This window comes from Salvia hispanica, chromosome 4, assembly GCF_029641045.1.
Source record: "Salvia hispanica isolate PSC_SH4W2 chromosome 4, Shi_PSC_v1, whole genome shotgun sequence".
In the NCBI taxonomy this organism is placed as follows: Eukaryota; Viridiplantae; Streptophyta; class Magnoliopsida; order Lamiales; family Lamiaceae; genus Salvia; species Salvia hispanica.
Window position 1 is genome coordinate 40,287,037 of NC_142695.1, and position 21,838 is coordinate 40,308,874.

At 36.2% G+C, this 21,838-nt stretch overlaps 3 protein-coding genes, 2 long non-coding RNA genes and 1 pseudogene across 7 annotated transcripts; 5 read left to right on the forward strand and 1 right to left on the reverse strand.

Moving 5' to 3' along the window:
• The first annotated feature begins 218 nt into the window (after positions 1-218).
• LOC125197127 (glutathione transferase GST 23-like) lies at positions 219-1,142 on the forward strand. The gene is made up of 2 exons (XM_048095833.2): positions 219-574; positions 663-1,142. The coding sequence occupies exons 1-2, from the start codon at positions 254-256 to the stop codon at positions 1,014-1,016; spliced, it is 675 nt and encodes a 224-aa protein (XP_047951790.1). The 5' UTR covers positions 219-253; the 3' UTR covers positions 1,017-1,142.
• A 1,945-nt stretch (positions 1,143-3,087) lies between these two features.
• On the forward strand, positions 3,088-4,895 carry LOC125196411 (11S globulin seed storage protein Ana o 2.0101-like). The gene is made up of 3 exons (XM_048094914.2): positions 3,088-3,730; positions 3,802-4,239; positions 4,309-4,895. The coding sequence occupies exons 1-3, from the start codon at positions 3,131-3,133 to the stop codon at positions 4,753-4,755; spliced, it is 1,485 nt and encodes a 494-aa protein (XP_047950871.1). The 5' UTR covers positions 3,088-3,130; the 3' UTR covers positions 4,756-4,895.
• Positions 4,896-7,278: 2,383 nt separating this feature from the next.
• LOC125197410 (11S globulin seed storage protein Ana o 2.0101-like) lies at positions 7,279-9,009 on the forward strand. The gene is made up of 3 exons (XM_048096148.2): positions 7,279-7,658; positions 7,728-7,996; positions 8,072-9,009. Exons 1-3 carry the CDS (start codon positions 7,322-7,324, stop codon positions 8,867-8,869), a joined length of 1,404 nt encoding a protein of 467 aa, XP_047952105.1. The 5' UTR covers positions 7,279-7,321; the 3' UTR covers positions 8,870-9,009.
• A 1,900-nt stretch (positions 9,010-10,909) lies between these two features.
• On the forward strand, positions 10,910-12,216 carry LOC125191990 (NAC domain-containing protein 92-like; annotated as a pseudogene). The gene is made up of 3 exons (XR_016129101.1): positions 10,910-11,096; positions 11,180-11,445; positions 11,536-12,216. The product of XR_016129101.1 is annotated as an NAC domain-containing protein 92-like (transcript).
• A 2,115-nt stretch (positions 12,217-14,331) lies between these two features.
• Positions 14,332-18,913, forward strand: LOC125191844 (uncharacterized). 2 transcript variants are annotated; one of them, XR_007171262.2, is made up of 3 exons: positions 14,332-14,670; positions 18,444-18,522; positions 18,614-18,913. It is a non-coding gene; the product is annotated as an uncharacterized LOC125191844 (long non-coding RNA). The 2 variants fall into 2 exon arrangements; XR_016137644.1 differs by lacking the exon at positions 14,332-14,670 and adding an exon at positions 17,921-18,089.
• A 534-nt stretch (positions 18,914-19,447) lies between these two features.
• LOC125196466 (uncharacterized) lies at positions 19,448-20,876 on the reverse strand. Its single transcript, XR_007171895.2, has 2 exons — positions 20,166-20,876; positions 19,448-20,095 (listed from the first exon to the last, which is right to left on the reverse strand). It is a non-coding gene; the product is annotated as an uncharacterized LOC125196466 (long non-coding RNA).
• Between the last annotated feature and the right edge of the window lie 962 nt (positions 20,877-21,838).

The window sequence follows — 21,838 nt, forward strand, 5'->3', positions numbered from 1 at the left end:
TTACCTTTCGTTGTGGATAATATTTCTCATGACAATGATGTCATTCGTGATTATATATATGTTCTTTTCCACACGGGACGCGTCAAGGAATTTTCCACGTTTGAAAATTCAATCACAAATTGGCAAAGTCACCAATAAACCACAAATTAATCCACGAGATTGACTACTAAGGTCAATCATTATCAAACTATAAATATAGTAGCAGTACTATAGGAGTAGTATTTAAAATAGAACAAATACAAGAATAATTAAAATGGAAAAAGGCAATAAGGGCGTGCAGCTGGTTGGCTTCTGGGTTAGCCCATTCGTGCATAGGGTGAAATGGGGAATGAAACTGAAGGGCATTGAGTTTGAATACATAGAAGAAGATATGTTCAATAGAAGCCCTCTTCTCTCTCAAATCAACCCTGTCACCGGAAAAGTGCCTGTTCTTGTTCATGACGGTAATCCACTGCCGGAATCCTCCATAATCCTCGAGTACTTAGACGAGGTTTGGAGCCACGCCCCGTTGTTTCCAATTGATGCTTACCAAAGAGCCCAAGCTCGCTTCTGGTCTAAATTTGCAGACCAAAAGGTATTTAGAGTGTGCCAATATTTAAGTACAACCCCTACGACTCTATTAGTACGAGGCCTTAAACATGTTGTTATTTGATTTTTGGCAGGTTCTTGAATCAGCGTGGCTTACTGTGTGCTCAAAGGATGAAATTCAGGAGAAAGCAGTGAAAGATGCGATTGGTCATCTTGAAAGAGTGGAAGAAAAGCTAGGAGGAAGGCGTTTCTTTGGAGGCGATACGATTGGGTACCTTGATCTCATGATGGGATTCATTGCCTACATGTTGCCTGTTTGGGAGGAAGTTGCTGCCGTCACAATTTTGGATGCGCTCAAGTTTCCGAATTTAGCAGCGTGGAAGAGTAATTTTGTTGATCATCCGACGATCAACGGTGATTTGCCGTCGAAAGATGAGATGCTCACTTTTTTCCAGTGGCAACGTGAGGTTCATTTGCAGAGGATCTAGAGCTATATATTTGCATTCGGAGTAGACTGCGATGCATTAGTCAATTTGTATTGCATAAGGTAGTTATTTATGTTTACGTATATATGTAGTTCCTTCAATAATATATATTCTGCCGGTTTTGAATAATATTTATCTAAGCATCTCCAATGGCTTTAGGCCAGCCACAGACTAGCCCTACCATGTCACCAGCAATAAAATTTCATCTGCCACATCATCATTTTAAGCAAATAGGCTAGCCACAGGCTAGCCGCAATAAAAATAATTCAATTTACGGAATTAAATTTATGACAAATTACGGAAATAAATTTATGAGACATATACGGGAAAATTCATTAATTTCATTTAAATAAAAAAAAGGTACATTAATTAAAAAAAAATTACATTAAATAAAAAAAATTACATAATAAAAAAAATCGGGCTTCCACACACAAGCCCCCGCCATATTGTACTGCCCGCCCATCTGCCCCCATCCAGACCCCACGGGTACCGTAGGAGTCTGAGACCCTCTCGTCGCTGGAGTAAACTGGTTGTTGTTGTCCATCTCTTGATGTTGCTCTTGTACAGAAATTTAGATAGAGAGAAAACTCGTTAAAACAAATGGTGCAAATGAAAACGACGTGAAAATCGCGAATATATAATGTTTCAAAAATTAAAAAATAATAATAATAATAATAATAATAATAATAATAATAATAATAATAATAATAATAATAATAATAAATTGCGCTGGCCGATCGCTCGCCGATCGTCAGGCTGCAATGGCGGCCAACGCCTTCAAATCGGCGTGCGCTCGCCGAATGGCTAACCGATTCAGCGCTCGCCGGTCGCAGTTGTTCGGCTAGCCGACCGGCTAGCGCTGCGATTTGACTAGCCGGTGGGCTAGCCGCCATTGGAGATGCTCTAAGGAGATTGTTTTCTTGCACATAAATGCTTTATACCAACATAAATTACTACCTCCGTCCTCCAAAATTTGCTACACTTTGACCCGACACGGGTTTTAAGAAATGTAATGGAAAGTGAGTTGAAAAAGTTGGTGGGATGTGGGTCCTACTTTTAAAGTATTAGTTTTATAATAAAATGTGAGTAGGAATGAGTTAGTGGAATATGTGGTCCACTACCAAAAATGATAAAAGTGAAGTATATCAAATTTTTAGGGACGGACCGAAATAGTAAACTGTATCAAATTTTCAGGGACAGAGGTAGTACTAATTAGTAGGACTAGCGTTTTTCCAGGGATGAGGGATACTTGCATGATCATTAGTTTACCAAGAATTATGATTGTATTGGATTAAATGGATTCAGAGTTTTTAGAGGTACGTTAGTGTAGTTTTTAGTAGTTACTCCCTCTAAATTTAGTCAGTTTGACTTAGCCTGGATTTTAAAATATTGTTTGATTTTGTAAAGGAAATTAAGTGAAAATGGGTAAATATTGTGGGGCCACATACTAAAAATAGAAAAAATAAATAAATAAATCTTTGAATAGTGAATGAAAATACTAGTATATTGGTGTAGCTGAAACTTATCAGCTCATTGATGCTTACGGGTACGGGTTATAATTGAAAATTTATATCTAATAGAAACAATAATGCAATTAACTCAAACTTGATTAGTCCACAAACCGACTATAGCTGACCTTTAACCCAAATTAACCAATGAAAGCAAAACGGTGAGCTTAATTGACCCCTTTTATTGTGCATATATAAATCGTGGCCACCACAGTTACATACTTTGGGTCTTGACTAGTGATCACCACGTAGCTAGTCCTTAGTTTAGTAATTGAGTCATGTCAAAAAAGTAAAATGACAAAACTAACAATACTACTCTTATTGAGTTCTTTGGATTTCAGTTGAATTAAGCATTAATTATGATCAATCGCAGTCTTAATTTGTGAATGGCAGCAGAATCGCCACATAGCCACCCAAATATCCATTAGGTGTAAGGCGTTGGGCATATTCCTCATGCATGCAACATTCAAACAAAACTCCATGCACCACTCCACTAGCCAAATGTCATTCATCCATCCTTTACGTGTCCAACCATAAACCCTTTCTCCCCTTTATAAATTTCCCTCATCTATTCTCCGCTTCACATCTCATCCACCCATCACTACAACAATGGCTTCCACTTCCTCTCTTCTTCTCCTAACCTTCCTCTGCGCTGCTCTCCTCAATGCCTCCTCCGCTCTGATCGCCGACCAACAGCAACAGCAAGACCCGGTGTTTCAGAACCCGCAGCAGCACCGCCTCCGCGCCCGCACCGACTGCCGGGTTGAGAGACTCACCGCCCAAGAGCCCACCCTCCGCTTCGACTCCGAGGCCGGCCGGACCGAGTTCTGGGACCGCAACAACCAGCAGTTCGAGTGCGCCGGAGTCGCCGCCGTCAGGAATTTCATCCAGCCCAGAGGCCTCTTGCTGCCCCACTACAACAATGCACCTCAGCTCCTCTACGTCGTCCGAGGAAAGGGGCTGCTCGGAGCCGTGATCCCCGGGTGCGCCGAGACCTTCGAGACCGAGATGCCACAAGGCGAACACTATCAGAGCAGCAGAAGCTTCGTGGACCGTCACCAGAAGGTCCGCCAGTTCAGGCAAGGTGATGTCCTGGCCTTGCCGGCCGGGATCACTCTCTGGTTCTACAACAACGGAGAAGAGAGGCTCGAGACTGTTGCATTGCTCGACACCGGCAGTGAGATCAACCAGCTCGATCACACATTCAGGGTATGTTTATGTTTAAAAAACCAATTTTAATTTCTTGTTTGGCTTCTCATTTAAATTAATTGAATATGCAGAACTTCTTCTTAGCCGGAAAGCCACGAGGCGAAGCACAGAGCTCACAGAGCTACCGCAGCCGGCCAAGGGGAGAGAGCGAAACCGAAAGAAACAACGTTTTCTACCCATTCGACGAGGAGCTTCTTGCAGAGATTTTCAACGTGGACAGAGAGACAGCCAGGAAACTGAAGAGCGAGGATGACTTCAGAGGCCAAATCGTGCGAGCTGACAAGTTCAACATTGTGTTCCCCGGCCAAGAAGAGGAGAGGGAGAGCCGACGCATCTCCAATGGATTCGAGGAAACCTTGTGCAGCGCCAAGCTCAGGCTCAACCTGGATGAGCCCTCCCGGGCCGACATATACAACCCCCGCGGCGGCCGCATCAGCACCGTCAACAGCCACAAACTCCCCATCCTCAACTCGCTCCGCCTTAGCGCCGAGAAAGGCGTCCTTCACAGGGTACATAAATTTAAATTAAACACATTTCATTAATATTTGTATCAAATTGATTAGTAAACATTAATGCAGAACGCCATAATTGCGCCACACTGGAATGTGAACGCCCACTCGGCAATCTACATCACGCGGGGGAGCGGCCGATTCCAAGTGGTGGGGCACAACGGGCGGTCGGTGTTCGACGGCGAGGTGCGTGAGGGGCAGATGATCATAGTGCCACAAAACTTCGTGGTGATCAAGAAGGCGAGCGACGAGGAGGGACTCGAGTGGATCTCCTTCAAGACCAACGACAACGCCATCGTGAGCCCGCTGGCAGGGCGCCTCTCGGCGCTCAGAGCGATGCCGGAGGAGGTGCTGATGAACGCGTACGACATCACGAGGGAGGAAGCCAAGAATTTGAAGTATAAGAGAGATGAATCGAGGATCATGAGCTCCACTTCTAGCAGGCGTTCATCGAGATACCCAAGCCGCCCATGGCCGATTGACTACGCGTTGGATGTGATCAAGTCTATGATGTAAACGAACATAATTAGATATTCCACCAAAGTTACCGTAGCCTTTTTAAATAATGAGGGCTTCACCTCAATACTGCGAGAGGGATGGAATGTGTATCGTTTTGTTTCACTGAATAAAATTTAAGAGATCCTTTTAATGGAGTAGATTTCTTGTTTTTTGTGGTCTTTCGCTTTTTGGATTTTTCTGCTACACACGTCGATGAAATCCTTATTACTGTAGGGAATAAGATCCAAAATCCTAATGGAGTAGGAGTAGTATTTTTTCTCCCGTATAATTCACCACGAATCTTAAATCAAAATTCAAATATTACAATGAAAAATAACATATCCATAAAATATGCGTATACAACCTCTGTCCCGCTTTTGCCGTCCCCATTATTTTTGGGCACTTATTTTATGAAAATCATACTCCCTCCGTTCCAGATAATTTGGGATACTTTGACCCGGCACAGATTTTAAGAAATTTAATGGAAAGTGAGTTGAAAATTTAATGGAAAGTGAGTTGAAAAAATTGGTAGGATGTGGGTCCTCCTTTTAAAGTATTAGTTTTATAATAAAATGTGAGTATGAATGAGTTAGTGGAATATGGGGTCCACTACTAAAAATGGTAAAAGTGGGACAAATTATGTGGGATGACCCGAAATGGAATACTGGGTCGAATGTCATTATTGTTAATCTCTCTATCACATTTTTGTAAAACGAGTGCAGAAACAAAAGTATGACTCTTATCGTGGGACGGAGGGAGTAGTTAAAGTTGAGAAATGACAAAATAAAAGAGGGAATAACTTAGAGAAAGAGTAATCCACCACGAAATCTTCCAATGAAATAACATATTAATACCATTATTTATATTATTGTTAATCTCTCCATCACATTAATAGAGATATGTTTATTTTGGATATGAATTTACACATTAATAGAGATATGTTTCTTTTGGATATGAATTTATATTTGATAATTAAGTGAAAGAAAATAATGTGAAATTAAATAAAATATAGGAATAAAGTAAATTTATTGTTTATATGCTAAAAATAAAATACAGTATCAATTTAAAAGGGACATCATCAAAAGAAATTACAAAATCAATTTTAATAGAGAGTATATTACGATGAGCCTATTAATGTACACTACTTATATTACTAGTCTATTACTAATTTACTACGCCATCACCTTAGGTTTATATTACTATCGCCACCACATTTAACCACCACAGCTAGTATATATTTTAATTTATGTAATATTAAGTTCAATTGTCTGATTATGTTTTTTATTTAAATTGTCGAATTAGTGAGAAATTGACAATCCGATGTAAATTAATGATATTATACCAGTTTAATAATTCTTAGAAAAAGAAATAATATTATGAAAATTTCAATATACTCCCTCCGTCCCATAAAAGTTGAGTAGTATTCCTTTTTAGTCCGTCCCAACAAAGTTGAGTCATTTCCTTTTTTAACAAAAGAAAAAACATCTAATCACTCTTACTTTATTCCATCATTTACTTTACTCTCTCTTATCTTTCCTACTTTTTTTATCTCTCTTATTTATTTAATATAAATTCTTAATCTCCGTGCCCGAAAGTTTTGTCTCAATTTTTATGGGACGGAGGGAGTATTATACTTCAACAAAATATGAGTAAGTACTATGTACTCTGCTTGGCTCTAAATTTTAGGGTTGCATTGAAATTGAAAGAAGAATACATTGTATTCTCTCCGTCCATGAAAAATAGACCATATTTGTCATTTTTTATTATCCACGAAAAACAAACCAAGTTTGAAAAAGGACTTTGTATATGCTACCTAACACAATTAAACACTACTAATAATATGAACCTTACATTCCACTAACACTATTTCTTTCTTACTATTTTTTTCCATCCTCTCTTACTTTTCCAATTCCTCATTAAAACCCGTGTCATTCACAATGTGGTCATTTTTTATAGACGGAGGGAGTATAAAAAGTTACTCCATTTCCAATTTTTATATATCATTTTGGGTGTCCTCAGTTTAAAGCTTCATTTGCCTTTTTTTTCCGTTCTAAGTAAGTAATACCATTATTCAACTAAATTCTTACATATCATTTTGGGTGTCCTCAGTTTAAAGCTTCATTTGCCTTTTTTTTTTTTCCATTCTAAGTAAGTAATACCATTATTCAACTAAATTCTTACAGTCATATTCTATTAATAAATTAATATATAAAAATAGATCTATATTCTATTAATTCAATTTTCTTAATTTTATTTACAAAATAAAATAATTTCTTAAATCATGCACTGAGCCGAGTTTTAATTGGCAGACCGATAGAGTAAAATCATTATACATGCAGATACATCGAAGAGGCATCTGTATCAGCATCTCCACATATGAATGCCACATTACCCAAAAGTGGACAACGTCACCAGCCATGCATAACAAACAAAACAGACATGCACACTTGCATCAGCCAAGTGTATCACCATCTCTCTAACGTGTCAACTCCCACCTCACTCCCTACTTGTATAAATTCCCATCGCCACTTCACACCAACAACCAACAACCTCTTCCAATCTCTCATCACATCACATCACAGCCATGGGTAAAGCTCTCTCGCTCTCTCTCTGCCTAAGCTTCCTGTTCCTCCTCCATGGCTGCTGCTCAGCTCAAATGATGCAGCAGCAGTTCTGGCAGAGCATGCAGAGCCAGCAGCAGCACCGCTTCCGCGCCAAGACCCAATGCCAAATCCAGCAGCTCTCCGCCCGCGAACCCACCCTCAAATTCCAGTCCGAGGCCGGCTTCAGCGAGTACTGGGACACTTCCAGCGCCGAATTCGAGTGTGCCGGCATCGAATTCGTGCGCCACCAGGTGCAGCCCAAGGGTCTCGTCCTGCCCTTCTACACCAACGCCCCTCGTCTCACCTTCATCGTCCAAGGTAGATAATCACTCATTTCTTTCCACATTTTTCGATTTTGAATTACGAATAATGTTTTAAATTGTTTAGGTAGCGGTATTTTGGGGACTGTGATTCCGGGATGTGCTGAGACTTATGAGTCGGAGGCTGGAGCAAGCTCGAGATACTCCGCTCGGGAAGGAGAGGATGTTCGGAGGGGCGACCGCCACCAGAAACTCAGGAGGTTCCGCCGCGGAGATGTCATTGCCTTGCCCGAGGGCATCACCACCTTCGTTTACAACGACGGAGACGCACCCTTGACTTACGTGTCCATGTTGGATATTGGCAATGACAACAACCAGCTTGACTTCAAATTCAGAGTTAGTATAAAATTTAAGACACATTGGAAAATTTTGAAAAATCACTGAAATTGATGGGGTATGTAATTGGTACAGAAATTTGTGCTTGCTGGAAACCCACAATCCATTGAGAGCCAGAAACAAGGGAAAGAATACAGAAACATGTTGTACGGGTTCGACGAGCAGCTTCTGGCGGACGCTTTCAACACCGAGCCGGAGCTGATGAGGAGGCTGCAAGGCAAGGAAGACGAAAGAGGCATCATTGTCCGAGCAGAGAAGCTGAGGATGGTTCTGCCCGAGTACGAGAGCGAAGAGGAGCATTCGCAGAGGCGAGGAAGGCCCTACAATGGGTTGGAGGAAACTTTCTGCTCATACAAAATCAAGAAGAACCTCGACCACCCCACCAGCGCCGACCTCTACAACCCCCGCGGCGGCCGCATCAGCAACGTCAACAGCCAGTCTCTCCCCATCCTCAACTACTTGCAGCTCAGCGCTCAAAGAGGAATCCTCTACAAGAATGCCATAGTGGCGCCACAATGGTGCACAAACGCCCACTCCGCCCTGTACGTGACTAAGGGAAGTGCGAGGATCCAAGTGGTGGGAACCCAAGGGAGGTCGGTTTTCGACGGAGAGGTGAAGGAGGGGCAGCTTCTGGTAGTCCCGCAGAACTTCGTTGTGGTGAAGAAGGCCAGCCAGAACGGATTCGAGTGGATCACCTTCAAGACCAACGACAACGCCATGAACGCCCAACTCGCAGGCCGCCTCTCCGCCATCCGAGCCATGCCCAATGAAGTTCTCATGAACGCCTTCGGCATCTCCCGAGACGAAGCTAAGAGCTTGAAGTTCGGAAGGGAAGAGTCCACTCTCTTCAGCCCGTCGCAGAGATATGCATAAATGTGACCTGTGGAATTTTGAGACAATAAAAGAAACATCTCTCCTTGTGGATATGGGGCACATGTATGTTGTCCATGTGTGGGAGTAGTGTTCTGGATCATTATGTTTGATTCTAATAAATGATAAATCACTTTGCCTCACTCAGCTCCATTTTAAATTAAATTCATATACTTACAACAACAGATAACTGAAGATAAGTAGAGATTTATACGACCACATGTTAGATTATGTTTATAATGGATAAAATGGAAAAATATATAAAATTATTTATATTCTCACTCAGAATAAATATTTGTTAAGTCAATTGATGGACATTAATGTGTTATGGAAGTCGAAGCTGGACTATAAAATGTTTGTCCCTATTATGGAGTTTATTTAGGCACTATGAAAATAGTTATGAAATTATTAAACTATTTCAGTGAAAAATTGAATTCATAGTTATGAAATTATTAAACTATTTCAGTGAAAAATTGAAATTATAGTGATTTATCATATAATTTCAATTTTTTTGTCAATTTGTGAGCTATACATTAGAAGATTGTATTATATGTATCGAGTCAAATAATCTCACATCATCTAACCCCTATTATATTATTAATAATATATTTTAGAAATGTCATACATCCACCCCCTATTATATTATTAATAATATATTTTAGAAATGTCATACATCCACGTAATATCATTCAATGAGAGTAGTTTCTTAATTATATAAAATTTTCAGTTTTGAAATCTTATCAATATATATTACACTATATAAAACAAAGAATAATCATATAATAACAAAATAGTATTTATAAAAGATAAAAAAAATATTATTAAAAATAAATACTATATTAAAGAAATTTAGGGTTTTAGGGTTTGGGGTTTTTTTTTCACAAACGAACAATTTTTCTCTTTGAAATATCTACCAATATGTACTATAATGCTTGAAAAATTAAAAATTAGAAAAATTTAAAATATCGGTATATATGGCATAATACGAGAGTAATTCCAAATAAAAGATTATTTTGCACAATTTTTACTTTATTATTAAAAAGAATAATTTATTTATCTTCATACCATTGTGATAGTTTAAATAAAAATGAATTAAAAAAAATTTATTCCATTCAAATACTATGAATGATTATTCTATCTAAATTGTATTTTGAATTTTTGAACAACCGTGAATATATTCAAGAATAAAATCAGTTACATATTTTCTAAAACAAAATGATTAAGGAAATACTGTAATGGCACAATTTTTCTCTTATAAATGCAAATAGGGTTAAATTAGTCATTGATATATATAATTAATGAAGCTACTAATTCAAACTAATTTGATAGTATTATCTTATTTAAATTTGAAGTACAATTTTTGTTAATTTATCTTTATTCAAAATGTGTACATAGAGATACTCTAAACCAGGATTTAATGAAGACGGTGAACAAGTAGTTATCAGTAATTAAGGTGCTTAACAGCCACCAAGAAATAAATGAGGCATATAATCTTTTCTGATTAATTATGGAAAATGACTGCATTGCCCACTAATTCGTTGACAATATATAACTTTAAGCAAAAGTCAATTCCACGTTCAAAGTTGACATTTAATAAGAACATGAAAGCCTAAATTTCTGATATGCCAAATATCAAGTCTCGGATAATAACTCGGAGAAAGTCAAATTTATGATTTATGGTCTTTACATTATCATTTACTACTAGGTTACCCACTACTAATAGCAATGAAGTTGTCAACTTTGGTGCAGCTGTAAATTACAATTAGGAACCTTTGTTAGTACGTTCACACTCATTGTATGGCTACTATAGGAACAATGTTTCTTCACATTTTCACTCATTTTATAAATTTTTTAAAATAGACCATCCACACTCTAACACTCTCTAGTCAAAGCTTCATTAAAGTTAAGCTTATTTATGCATCTATAAAACAATTATCGAAAGAGTTGTCCATCTTATGCAAGCATCCCTTTTTGATCATATACACTCTTGTGTTACGAGATAAGTTTGCATAATTATCTTGAACGGTTTGTGTAGTTTCAAGAATGGAAGGATTATATAATTATGATTTGTGTGATCAACCACTAAAACTGCCCCCAGGTTTCTGATTCCATCCGACCGATGAAGAGCTCGTGTCTCATTACTTATCCCCAAAGGTACTCGACCTCAATTTCACCACAAAAGCTATTGGCGAGGTTGACTTAAACAAGGTTGAGCCTTGGGATTTGCCATGTAAGGGATATATAATAAGATTTTCTTGATTCTATAAGTGTTTAATCCATATTCTAATCCCAAAATATGTTTCGGATTGGCAGGGAAGGCGAAGATTGGGGAGAAAGAGTGGCATTTTTTTTGTTTGAAAGACAGGAAGTACCCAACTGGGTTGAGGATTAATCGAGCTACGAGTGCTGGATACTGGAAGGCCACCGGGAGGGATAAGGAGATTTACCGAGCAAAAGTCTTGGTCGGGATGAAAAAGACTTTGGTTTTCTATGTAGGGAGAGCCCCTAGAGGAGTTAAAAGCAATTGGGTTATGCATGAATACAGATTACAAGGAAAGAACTACAATATGTTCTCTAAGGTTCACAATCTCCCCTGTTCTTCTCTGTTTTCCCCTGTTCTGCTCTGTTTCCTTTGTTCAAGTGATCAATTTGTTTCTTCAATCTTGCAGAATGAATGGGTAGTTTGCAAAGTATTCAACAAAACTCTAGGAAGAAAGAAAGTCCACATATCAGAAATGTTAAGTAGCATTGAATCTCGTCTTGATTTACCTCCATTGGTGGATTTTTCATCCGGTGATAATACGAGACATATGAATGCCGCTGCTCATGTGACCTGCTTCTCCAATCTACTACAAAATAATCAAGATATATATGTTGAAGAATATACCTCTTCTTCAAACACAAATTCCCTTTATCCGACTTCAATTTTTTCATCTCAACCCAGTCCATATACCGAAAATTTCCATTGCCTGGATTCTGTTTTAAAGCCAGAACAGACAACTCTACCCCGTTTGTGTGGAACAAAGAGCTATTTCAAGAAACAAAACGCTGCAGCTGATTTCTCACATGATAATAGTGAAATGTCTAACACGGTCTCTATGTATGAAGTTGGAGTTGGTCTGTACGATGTTGGTGAAGATTTTTCTATCATTTCAACAGGGCAAATAGATTTAGATTGTTTGTGGAACTACTGAGTTTTGGACAAAGTAGATTCTGGAGTGGCTGAAGATTTGGAGTCAAGTGAAATGTGAACTTTCCTCGTTAGTAGATATTAAGATTAAGATTGTTATTTCTTTATGTAGAAAAATATAATCAAATCCTGTACCTTGGATTCTTCCCTAATAAGCCATTTCTTCAATAATAGTATTATGATTTTGGAGAACTTTTTCTTGTATTCTGAACTTATAATGCTAGATTAATTTGAAATATCTAGTAGGAGTACTACTTTTTTATTAGATGAACTAAATTTTGATGCGCAGGTGGTACTTTTCTCTGTGAGAAAATGAGCCTTGTTACGCCACCAAACAAATTTTGACCCCTCCAAATATGTATTGTATTTTAGTAGGAGTAATATTCTTTACTAATCTGAGTTGGGTAAACCTCTATAGAACAGTTGGTTGGATTGGAACTAATATAAATTCCATCACTAAGCCAACTCCAATTGGACTTGTATTTTAATCTTATTTTTGAATAACTGACAATAGCATCAAATCGAAACACTACAATAGATCAAGGATCATAATTGCGTAAATTGTATGCGAAGACGGAAACATAATCTCTTTTGTATTTGAAGTCAGTTCATACAAAACGATGTACTCCATAGCATATGCAACTTTTAAGAATGAAGATATTTAAACAATTCAATACTGTTTTACTACTCAATACTCATGTTTATTCTCTCCAAAAAAACACATTCATTTTTTATGTACATGTATAAAATTTGATCATTAGGTCTAATTGAAAAAAACAAACATACTGTCGGCCCAACCTGGGGTAATAGGTATGAGCATGTAAAAATCAGTAGGTCCCCCTTTCTTAAATAATGGAACCGCCTCTATAAAAACTTTGGTCCTTCACTAGCTAGTCCATTTAACCGGTACTCCCTCCGTCCCAAGATAAGTGACCTACTTCTTTTGGGCACGGGATTTAAGGAATGGTATTTAAATAAGTTAAAGTGGAGAGAGTAAAGTATGAGAGAGGGAAAAGTAGAAGAGAGAAGAGAGAATAAAGTAGGTGGGAATAAAGTAAGAGAGATGACTTTTTGCTAAAAATGGAAATAGGTCATTTATAGTGGGACACCCTAAAAAAGAATACAAGTCACTTATCTTGGGACGATCTTGGGACGGAGGGAGTAGTACTTTGTATAAGATTCAAAACTTTGTCTTGGTGAAAGACTCCTATCTTGACTTTATTCTTTTCTATTTCTATTTCTATTTCTATTTCATTTTAATTTTTGCATTGTAGTATATATTTTTTCTCTGTTTTAAAATACTAGTGTTAACACCCGTGCTATGCACGGGACATAATATTTTCAAATAATGAATACAAATTTCTAATGAAATTATAGAAAATAAGAATTCAAAACAATATAAAGATTTACATAATTTTAATTTTGATATAAGAGGAGTAAAATATACTATAAAATAAATGACAAAGAAGAGACGTGTGACTAATGATAAAAGAGTATGAGTTAGTTAGATTTTAGTAATAAACAAATAAATAAAACATGTGTGAGTAGATATCAAAAAGAAAACAATAAGATAAATGGAAAAAAAATAACTCAACAATTGTTATCAATAAAACATAAATATCCGTAAGTTTTGAAAAACTTGTTTGTAAACAACATTTGTAGTGAAATCACCCCTACTAATTAGAATAAATATTCATAACATTTTAAACTATTAATAACATTATAAACAATAACAAAAAGAAAAATGTACTCCTCTCAACTCATTCTAAATGAAACATTTAATATTCAATAAACAGTACCTACAACTTAAAACTATCAACTAAGTGGAGTCAAATAAAATAAAATAAATAAATCATATATTACTAATACCATGCACATGACATAAGATTTTCAAATAATAAAGGAAAACTAAACTATTCAATCATTCACAACTTGTAACTCTTTAAGGAACAATATATAATTGACTCTGACCAAAAAAAGGTTTTTTCAAATATAAACCTACATAAACAATATAGAGCAATATATATTTCAAATAACATCAAATATTGTTAAATAAAACTCCATTTGTGATTTTTTGAATTAGTAGAAATGAGAAACAAATAATACTAATATTTATTTATTCATGATTTGGAAAACAATTTATGCAACCACACCAATATAATATCATAGATCACTAAATAAATACAATATAATATTCTATCTAAAATTATAGAAGAGGAAATATAAAATTAAAAAAATAAGGAAGAGAAGATCGTCTTCTCCACCAACACACAAACCCTCGACACACTTCCACCTCTTCTCCAATCACACCCATCGCACGTTCTTGAAGCCAAATTCTACAGGTAGCACATGATCAAGAAATTATATCAAGTTTCCTCTTTTATCAACAGCCGATTGAAGGATTTAACCGAAGGACCTTCCTCCGCCAGCGTCTGCTGCGACAAAAACGATGGTGACCAAACAGGGCAGATCGGAGTTCAAAAGGAGGAACTTGCTACAACACTTCTTGATCAACCAAAAAAACCATTAAACCAAGCAAATCAAAAACAAATCTGGAGCCGGATCAAGCTCACGAACGACAGCCAAAGAAAATTCGAAGAATACTTCTTCCAAGGTAAAAATCGATTTGAAACTACAAAGATTAGAATGGCTAAATTGTTCAAAGTTTCTGAATTTATCTACTTCAACATAAACTTCAAAAATTTAGATTGTTATGATCTGCATGTGTAAATTATAGATTGGAACTGCGAAATTATGAATACACATAACTCAAAAGTGAAAACTTAATAGCAGATTCGAATCCAGAAATGACTGAAAGCAAAGGACCAAATATCAAATTTTTGAAAGACAAGCCTTTAAATTTCAATGTTTATTAGAAATTTAATTTGGGTAAAGGTGGTGAAAGGTTCTCCTTGTTGTGTGTTTACAGTGTGTTCAAAAGGAAATAACAGGTTCCCTAGGTCCAGCAAATCCACTAGATCACGCGGTCTAGGAACTCGTTGGTCGCAGGAAATCCTGGTCGTCGGACACACAAAACACCTCTTTCAAAAACCCTCAACCACTTTACTAAACCTAGTATAGGGAGGTAGGGATCGATCCCACAGAGAAGGATGCGTAATACTCATGTTCAAGGATTTGGGTGTGTTTTTGGTGTTGGCTGCTGCCACGCATTTTTTTGGGTTGAGGAAAAAAATAAATAAATTAAACTTGACTTGGGAATCTTTAAAACTCCTAAGCTAACAGCTAGACCTAGGCGAAATTATAAGAGAACGTTGCAAAGGAAATTAACTGCTCAACACTTGATTTAAGAAAACTACTTTAATTACCTAGACCTAGGAAACAAACTGACTGTGGGGACCATGACTGAAAAAGCAGAGTACGAACGAAAAGCTGGCAAAATAACTAACTCTCGTACTAACTAACAGCGACATCATCTTCTACAACCAAATTGCGTAAAACTCATAAGAAAATCAACATGAACGAAATCAAAACAGAGCAAACTAATTCTAAGTCAAATCAATGCATAATGAACGAAGAACTGAACAGATCTGCAGACGCTAGACGAAGCAAAACAGAAAACAAGAAGAAAACTCAAATCCATCTAACAACTTCCTATTCTCGCCTCGAATCCAACCTCAGACGCTAAATCCACTCCGGATCCAAGCGTCCAACACGAACTCCATCCAACGGAAACATTTCATCACTTCAGATTCGAACAACAACCTCTAAACAGTCAATAAACCACAGATCTATCACCAAATTCCCATATCAAACACCACAATATCAAATTAAAACAGAGATTGAAATAATACTTGTAAAAATAAACTTCCAGCAGAGAGATCTACGTAAATCAACTTGAAAATTAACAACTAAACGCAAATCAACAAAGCGAAAAGATAATAAGTATCATCAACAACCAAGTCGACTCCCAAAAGTGAAGTTCGACAGCAAAACGAGTAAACAACTGAAATTAAGAGAAATTGTATCTTCGTCCACACTCGGACGGTGTTGCAACTGCGAAACTTCTAAACAAAAGTAACCCTTCGTACCCGACTACCCCAGATCTCCCATTCCCAAGTGTGTGTAATGTGTGTGAGCTAAGAAGAGAGTGAAAAAAAAGTGATGATGTGCGTTGCATGCTCTTCTATATATAGGCGTTGGAGTGGGGCCCAGCGAGAGATAAGACTTTGTTGCCCTCAGCTATTGACTCCCTTTGTCACGCCTTCTTTTCTTTTAAATCCTGCTCACTTCGTTCCTTTCCTTCGCTAGACCATCTCCTTCAGCATTTCCTCGATCTAGCGATTTTTCTTCACACACCTGGCTTAGGAAACGTGTTAGACCCAGCAAATTATAACGTTTTTTCACATATAACCGATGCATGAAATTAGCCTTATCAGGTGGTAACCGTCATGTATTCCACATGTACATTTAGGTACATTTGCTAAAGATTAAATACATATTCCAGACAAAATGGATAATGTAAGGTATAGATGGCTTACCTCATTGATTATTTAAGCTTTCATAAAGAAAATAACTCTTCCTTTATAGTAGAAGATCTCTTAGTTTCTTCATTTGCTTAAATTGAAAATATATATCTACAAAATGAGAAGAAAATTGCTTAGCTGGTTGTGGAATTAAAACCATAGTGTTCTAAAAGTGTAGGTCAATCAATTTACATATTCTTGTCTGACTATAGTATGAGAGTATGGTTTCATCTAAATAGAATACATCTTGCAAATAATTTTTCTTAAAACATGATTGTATGATAAGATTTTGTTGGTTTAGTATACTTTGTGTTCATTTAGTGGATTAAGAGATGTTCAGATTAGAATTAGTGCTAAAGCTTAAACTCTTGTTGATTTCATGTGCCTCAATACTAATATGCCTGGACTAAGAAACTAAAAAAAGCAAACCTCAAAACAAAAACAAAGACTCAAAAAATCATTCATTAAATATTAAACAGAACAATATAGAGACTTTTAATAATTTATAACTTTGATTAACACTTGCAGAAAAAACATTCATTAAAGACCAAAATAAGTTAAGGTATTAGTTTTATCTTACCAACATCAAGTTCATTATTATATACGTAAAACCATTATAAGCCATAAATTTAGCTATTTACTCTTACACCAACATTTGAGAAGCCTCTGCTTTAATTGAGCATTTTTTGCAACATGTATAATGCCAACATTTGTAAAAAATTAGAAAAACTTAATTACAAAGTCAGCTTCTCATTTTCCTCCAAAAAGGATAAAATTGTCTTTTCACCAAACTGACACTTTAGATTAGTAAGATAAAGGTAAAATCCGCTTCTTGATTCAACAATTTTAAACGATTTGTAATTGATTTAGATTTCAGATCGGTTCTAATAGAACACTCATTGTTTTCTACACGATAGCAGATCTGTTCTCATCTGTACAATAGCAGATATGAGGCAAAAAAATGAAAGGAAACGGCACCGATGAAAGCGGTGGAATGTTATATGGGTTTGTAAACTAACAGACGGACGTAAACTGCGAAAGGTAACTAAATTTCTTTTCCCAACCATAGATCAATGATTTTTCTACATCAAACTTTCACAAATTGGTGAAAACATACACAGATTTGAGAAAAAATTCAAAAGCATTCATACTTACAACCCCTGACTCAAAAACGTTTAACAACTTCACAGTAGACATAAATCAATTGTTTTTTCAGAGCATGTTTAAAAATTAAACATAGCAGGCTTCAAAGATTGTAAAATCATATCTGTGTCAAATTCTAATCAAAATAGAGAACTTAAACAGTTCAGTGAGTTATTACAGAAGTTTCCATGTTTGATCCACACTAATAAGATTATTGATTCCTTACAGGTGACAAAATGAGTGAACAAAATTTCCAAAATAAGAGGAAGAAAATACAAAAGGTAAAGAGAGACGAAAAGATTAACATAGAGATTGCAATAGTGCAGATGAGTGATTCATCCATGAGAGACTCTTCAAGTCTACACTTGAAGATATAAGAAGTGCAGAAAACGATGCACATTAAAAGGTAACACATCCAAAGATATTACACAAATCCTGGGCGGTAACTATCTTAATGCCCTTTCTATATCAGATTACATAATAAATAGGTGATATTTATCAATTTGGATTTCAGAGTTAATTAGTTGAAAAGAATAGGACGAAGCTTCTCAATCAAATTCCTTGGAAATATTGTTTGTATTCTCACACTCTGAAATGTTAGATAAAGTAAGTGCATTAAAACGTGGCAGATTTCCAGATTTATAGAAACAGATAGATAGATAGATAGATTGTGAATCTGTCTTATAGTACTAAATTATACCTCTCGATCATGAAGCATACAATCTACAATCTAAGCTAATGATTTCCTCCTTATTCCCAGGCACTGCAACATCAAAGACACGGATGCAACGCACTCTATCACAGAAGAAGTAATCGAAGGATGCAAATTATCAATCAAGGTGCAACACTGAGGCATTGTTGAGTTCTTTTAATATCTCTTTCAACATAAACAGATTCAAAGATTAAACAACAACTAAAACAATGTTGCAGACTGCAGAGAAGTAGAAGGAATGAGATGAAGAAAATTGATCAAAGGGGTACAGAGGGATGGAATAAGATATGGAAAAGCAATTGCAAGAAGGTTACCAATGAGTTTGATGATTTCGATTTAGAGAGGAAGTAAGTGATAGTGAGAGTGTTAAGATAGGGGGGTATTTATAGGACTCCCATCTTTAGCATGCTGGTTAGAAAGATGCATCTTCCCCATAAAAATATAACATAAGAGACCTTTTAGATAATTGCATTGGAAACAATAGCAAATATGAATTTAACACAATTTCTCTCTCTCTTGGAAACTGCTGGAAATATGAATCTCTCTCTCTCTCTTGATTACTAACATATCAACAATTTTTTTTGCAGATATAAATTGTAGTATAATGTTTCCAAGGTAAGATGATACTACTAATATATAGTGGGTTGTATCTTTTTCTCCAAATTACTATACAAAGCGGATTTCTTATTTGTTCTGCAAAAATCTGTATCTTATGCTTGTTTTATTTAGAAAAAAGTGTGACAGCCTATCAAATGTTTGCATTGCCAAATGAAAATTTACGTGGGCTGATAACTGAATTAGGGGATATTCATTATTTTTGGTAGATATAATATGTCATACATACTGAATGAATATTTTACTTAATTCAAAAAAGCTTTATTTTATAGGCTGTCACACTTTTTTCTAGATTTGCTTGTAGATTCTTTGTGTTTAGTGTTGAAAGTAATATTAAATATAATTACTAATACGTCAATAATTTTTTTTAGGGATAAAGGGCATTGGAAATTGATTAATGGATCAGCAGCTTTGAAAGAATAAAATAGATATACATGTTGTAATAGAATAAATTTCTTTAGTAAAGACTGCAAACCTAACAAATATAGGCTCCTTCTATAAATTATGTCTTGATACATACAAAAAAATCAGGTATTAATTAGCTGCCTCCTCTATCTCTCTCTTCTCGGCCTCTCCCCCTCTAATAGCTCTAAATTGAGCCAACTGGATTTACCTAAACTACTCCCTCACATACTGCAATTTTTTCCCACCAAAACAGCTATCAATGGCAATCTTGTTATTTTTACCACAAATCTCACTTTATATCAGTATAGATATATATATTATGCCCGACAAGTATTTTGGTTTTTACATTATCAATTCAATTGCGAGTCACTTTTATTGTAACTGTGCTTTTCTTCCCACTTTGTTGTTGCGTTGAGTGGAATCTGGCAAGTCCATTACAAATCAATTGAGCCGACAATGGACTGGAGTGCTATTTGGCTCTGAAAATAAATCTACTTATTTTAAAATTTAAATCCATCTTAACGTTGAAACAACGTGAATTGAGTGTAGAATAATCCGAATTCATCGCAAATCTCAACTAGACGTGTGAATATGAAATAATGCGTCCAATTCCAGTTATACATCGCTGATACTCCATTCATTTTGCTCTCACACAACAATTCCCAGCATAAATGTTCAGCCTGAGATTAAATAATCAAAGTCAGATGAGAATAACTGAATCAGGAAATTATATATCCAATCCAAGCTCACCTGATTATGAAAAAATTCAGGTCCGAATTTTGGATTCTCCATTGAAGAAACCATACCGGAGTGGAGGGACAAATATTTGCTGTGCAATTGATAATGTCCCTTGCCGGAGCTTCGCGAAAAGTTCAACGATTTCTACGTCGATAAGGAGGCAGACTTCATCATCCGCTTCCAGGTTTTTCTCTTTATTGTTTCTTCATTAATAATTTTATTCAGATTACATACTTTGTTTATAGGGATTGAAAATTGCGCCTTTTTGCTTGTTCAGATTCATTAACGGCATTTAGTGTTTGAAGACAGTAAGTCAATAGTAGGAGAAAGGAGCAAAAATTTTAAAATAAAATAAACAAAAAGATCAGTTACTTCGTAGTCATCTACTACATGGACTAACTTTTGTTACATGCCATTAATGGATTGTTTGAATTGAATTTTGGGATGATGGATCATGAATGGGTGACAAGTGATGAGGTTCAAGGACTTACTGCTTATGAGAATCAGAGATCATGAATCCCTCGTTCTCAACGTGGAAACCGTCGAACTTTTCAAAACCAAGAAGTTGCACTGCTAAATGTAGGCATGGCTGTTTAGTAATGCAAGTGTAACTCTACTGTTGGTGTATGAAATTTGAAAAGAAATGGTGCTTATTGAGGCAATGTGAGACTGGAAATTTGTGATAGAGATAGCTCTATGACTATGAGTGGCTGGTGGTGTGGAAAAGACATGAACTATAAATACTAGTATTATGATAGCGGAATTAAATCTTTGTTACTTGGAGGGTTCAAAAGAATCTCCCATGGCATATTCCATTTCTTCCTGATATTTATTTATTTGACCTTACTGGAATTTTCTAAATGGAACACACCAGTTGTGTCAATGTAGTTATTAATTGATAGATACTTAATGCTTTTCTAGAAGCGAATGTCGATGCGTAAAGGAAAGAGTAGAATATGGTTAACGTGAATGCGATGCTGTTAAATTTCTGTGGTTACTATTATTTTTTTAACTTTTCATGTGAAATACATAGAGAGACAGAGGAAAGAGTTATGGATTTTGTCTCTCCAAACGCTTGGTCACTTAGATTATGGAATAAGAAACAGAAATTGCACTCAGATAGAAAGAGATGAGAGAAGACCAAAGCTTATTACGTTGCTATCATGAATATTGAACTCACTGGAGGTTTTGGCATATGCTATATATTGCTAAGGAAAAACTCATCATCTTCAACTTCCCCACTCCTCACCAAAGGAAGGACCTAGCTACATATAGAGAAGGCTCAAGGATATAGATTCATATAAGTACAGTGAGATATAATATGTGTACACACATTGACGTGAATAATTTTCCTGAGTGTTTTTATTCCTATTTGAATGTTTTCAGTTTTAATAAAAATATTTAGGAATGTAAGGATAGGCGATTTTGTTCTACTTGAAGTATCCCAAAATTAGCTGCTGCCTGCTGGTTACAAATAAAAACTGCATGCAGATACGAACTATAAATTCTTGTCATTTGGATTGGTGGGGTTTATGAGCATTGTCTTTTTTGAGGCCAGCTGCAATTAAAATGATAGTATAACAGGGCATATAACATGTGTGCAGTTAGTTGTATACCAATAAACATCACCAGTGAGATGCATTACTCTGATCCTTGAGTTTTTTTATTTGTCATTGCAGGCATTG